Source organism: Battus philenor, unplaced genomic scaffold, assembly GCF_028537555.1.
Source record: "Battus philenor isolate CCGP_79_NKW_IND1 unplaced genomic scaffold, ilBatPhil1.0.hap1 SCAF_23, whole genome shotgun sequence".
NCBI lineage: Eukaryota > Metazoa > Arthropoda > Insecta > Lepidoptera > Papilionidae > Battus > Battus philenor.
In genome coordinates, this window is record NW_027181686.1 from 6,951,477 (window position 1) to 6,954,433 (window position 2,957).

Below are 2,957 nucleotides of genomic sequence, written 5' to 3' on the forward strand. Positions count from 1 at the left end.
ACGACTCAAAAAGTTTTATTTATCTTTAACGATAAGGAAAGTATTATGTCTTTAATTTACTTGATAATAATAACGCGATTATTTTCGAATAAGTCTAGTTAGTACTGGTAAATATATTGTTTTGATTAATTTATTCCACTTAAGATCTTATTATTCAATATATTATCTCTGATATTTCTTCAAACTATAAGTATAGTCTACGACTCGCATCTTGTAGCAACAAAAATAGTTTAAAATATCTTTTATTTATAGAATAGCTTTTGTTAAGAAATGTACAATAATCAACTTTTATTTTATTGTTCCAGGTGATTGTATATAAAATGTAATGTAAGATTACCATAAGATATTATAGAAGATATGTGCCAAAGTATAAGATAAAATTGAACATGGATAAAACAGTTAAGAAAAAGAACAACATAAATGGGAAATACAAAAAGAATTGTAAAACAGAGAACTACGATGAAGTGGTTTCTTGTTGTTTTTGCCTCAAGACCAAGAAGAGCAAAAAGAAAAGTTTAATAACTGGATGCATTACGAATTTAGGTATTTTTGCGTTGCTTTTAATTTATACTTTGTTGGGAGCTTTTATTTTTCTTGCAATTGAAGGTAGCGCGGCCCGAGTTCATCAAAAAACATTAGCTGCTACTTCATATCAAAGTAATGAAAATCAGAAAACCATACCACTTGCAAAAGTTAATAATAGCATCGCACAGGCCAGTGCCGAACTAAGATCGCAGACGGTCGAAAGTATATGGGAGATAACGGTGTCATTAAATATTCTTTACAAAGAAAACTGGACGAGGCTAGCTGCACAAGAAATAGCAAGATTTCAAGAAAAGCTTGTTGCGAGAGTAGCGGCTGACGTTACTGATCAATATGGCGGTGTTAGAGCTCTCGAATCAGCACCTGCATTAATTACTGATGACTATGAATGGAATTTCGCTAAGGCGTTTTTATATTCTCTCACTGTTCTAACAACAATTGGTAAAGTACAAATTTTTTTAATTATAGTTTTTTATTATGTTTTTTTAATAGTTATAGTTGGTTACGTTTGATTTAAATGAAATTTAATCTTTGAAGCTGTAATAATTTTGAATATTATTATCAATTACATTTAAAAAAAAGAATATCTTGCTTGTTTATATAACACTGTTGTCATTTTGTGTGTTTCAGGTTATGGTAGTGTGGCACCCAAAACAGCTTTAGGTAAAGCAGTCACAATTGGATATGCTGTTATAGGTATACCTTTAACTCTTCTATACTTGTCAGTTGTCGGTGCACTTCTTTCAAGACTTGCTAGAAGTGTTTTTAGTAAAGCGCTTTGTTGCTGTTTATGTACCAAATGTGGTTATTGTTGTCTAGACGAACACACAATGGCTAATAAAGAACAAAAAGAAAAGGTCAGGAGACAAGATGATTTTAGAACTCACACTCTACATTTGCAAGAACCGTATTATGTAAGATCGCCATCAGGCACGATAATTTCAGCTTCCCAAGCCAACAGTTTGAGCACAAATTCCATCAAGGACAAGACTCAAGGCTTAAGTTTTCTCAGAGATTGTGACTCCTTGAGCTGCACAGATACTGATTCAAAAGTTTCTCTTCGCGGTTTATCGATTCTTGCACCAATTTCATTATGTCTGGCCGCAATCTTCACTTATATATTCTTTGGTGCTTTGGTTCTCTACCAGTTGGAAGGATGGAGTCCTATCGATGGTGTATATTTTTGCTTCATGAGTCTAAGCACTATTGGTTTCGGTCATTTGGCGCCTGGAGTTACACAAAAGAACGGAGCATCTACTGGTACCGTATGGTTTTGTTCTATTTATATAATGACTGGCTTAGCACTCACAGCTATGTGTTTTAATGTTTTACACGACGAAATTGTACATCGCTTGAGACACCATGAGAAGATGTTAAAAGCAGCTTCCCAAAAAATGTTGACACCCGAGTTCTTACAGAGATCTTGACGTGATGAAATTATGAATTTGCCTGATCATGCTATTAACAATTCTGAAATCGAAACTTTGCCTGAAATGTTGCAACACGTCTCTAGTTCCAAGTGTGATGTAGGAGTGATCCGCAGGACAGTGTATATGGTGAAAGAAGAAAATGAACAAGAAGAAGCTGACCTAATGTAATTAGTAATTTTAAATGTTATTACAGTAACCTTTAAATAGACGATGGTATTTATACTTATGAATGTGTGAAAAATAATCAAAACCTGATTCCTGACCGTCAAAAAGTAGGCTTAAACAATAATGGAATTATAAGATATTCCTTTATACTCGTACACAATTATTAAAATAATAAGGAAATGACTGAATCGTTTGATTATTTAGGTGATATGAACGATAATTATGTAAAGTAGGGTTTTATTACTTATCGAGGTTTATATACCTTTGTTTCAAATCATAATTATATTTAAAATGACTGTGTGTGTGTGTTACTTAAATACAAGTAAAAGAATTATACTATATATCCATGGATTTGATCCTTCTGATATTATTTTTATTTACAAATATGAAAGGAATGGCAACTTGGAGTAGTAGTGGGTAGATCAATTAACGCGCAAAACAGATGGCTCCTGGGGTTTTTAAATTCTGGAGTGAAAATTACGGATCGGCAAGCGGAACGTTTTCCCACAATGTATAAACCTCCTTGTAGAGGTGGTTGGAAGACGTTGCGAGGATGCCGCCAAGGACTAGTTCTGTTGAAAGCCTATGCGGAAGGCCCATTTACTGTAATGGACGTCCTTCGGCTGAAATGATGATAATAAATATCAAAGGCAAATATATGGATTAAACTATTTCCAAAAATATTACAATTTATTTATTTATGAAACTAAAAGTATGAACAAACTTTTTAATTCATTGTTATGTAGAATTATAATTTATTCGTATGAATGCATATTATGATATTTCTAATTATGTAAAATAAAATGGTAAGAATTTTGT

General features: G+C 32.7%; 1 protein-coding gene across 1 annotated transcript; it reads left to right on the forward strand.

Annotated features, from left to right (window-relative positions):
• The first annotated feature begins 386 nt into the window (after nucleotides 1-386).
• LOC137924306 (potassium channel subfamily K member 18-like) lies at nucleotides 387-2,243 on the forward strand. Its single transcript, XM_068767696.1, has 2 exons — nucleotides 387-984; nucleotides 1,174-2,243. The coding sequence occupies exons 1-2, from the start codon at nucleotides 387-389 to the stop codon at nucleotides 1,968-1,970; spliced, it is 1,395 nt and encodes a 464-aa protein (XP_068623797.1). The 3' UTR covers nucleotides 1,971-2,243.
• The last annotated feature ends 714 nt before the right edge of the window (nucleotides 2,244-2,957 follow it).

Coding starts and splice junctions, on each gene's coding strand:
- LOC137924306 (XM_068767696.1), top strand. CDS start 387: ATGGATAAAACAGTTAAGAAAAAGAACAACATAAATGGGAAATACAAA. Junction 985..1,173: donor CACTGTTCTAACAACAATTG/GTAAAGTACAAA, acceptor TGTGTGTTTCAG/GTTATGGTAGTGTGGCACCC.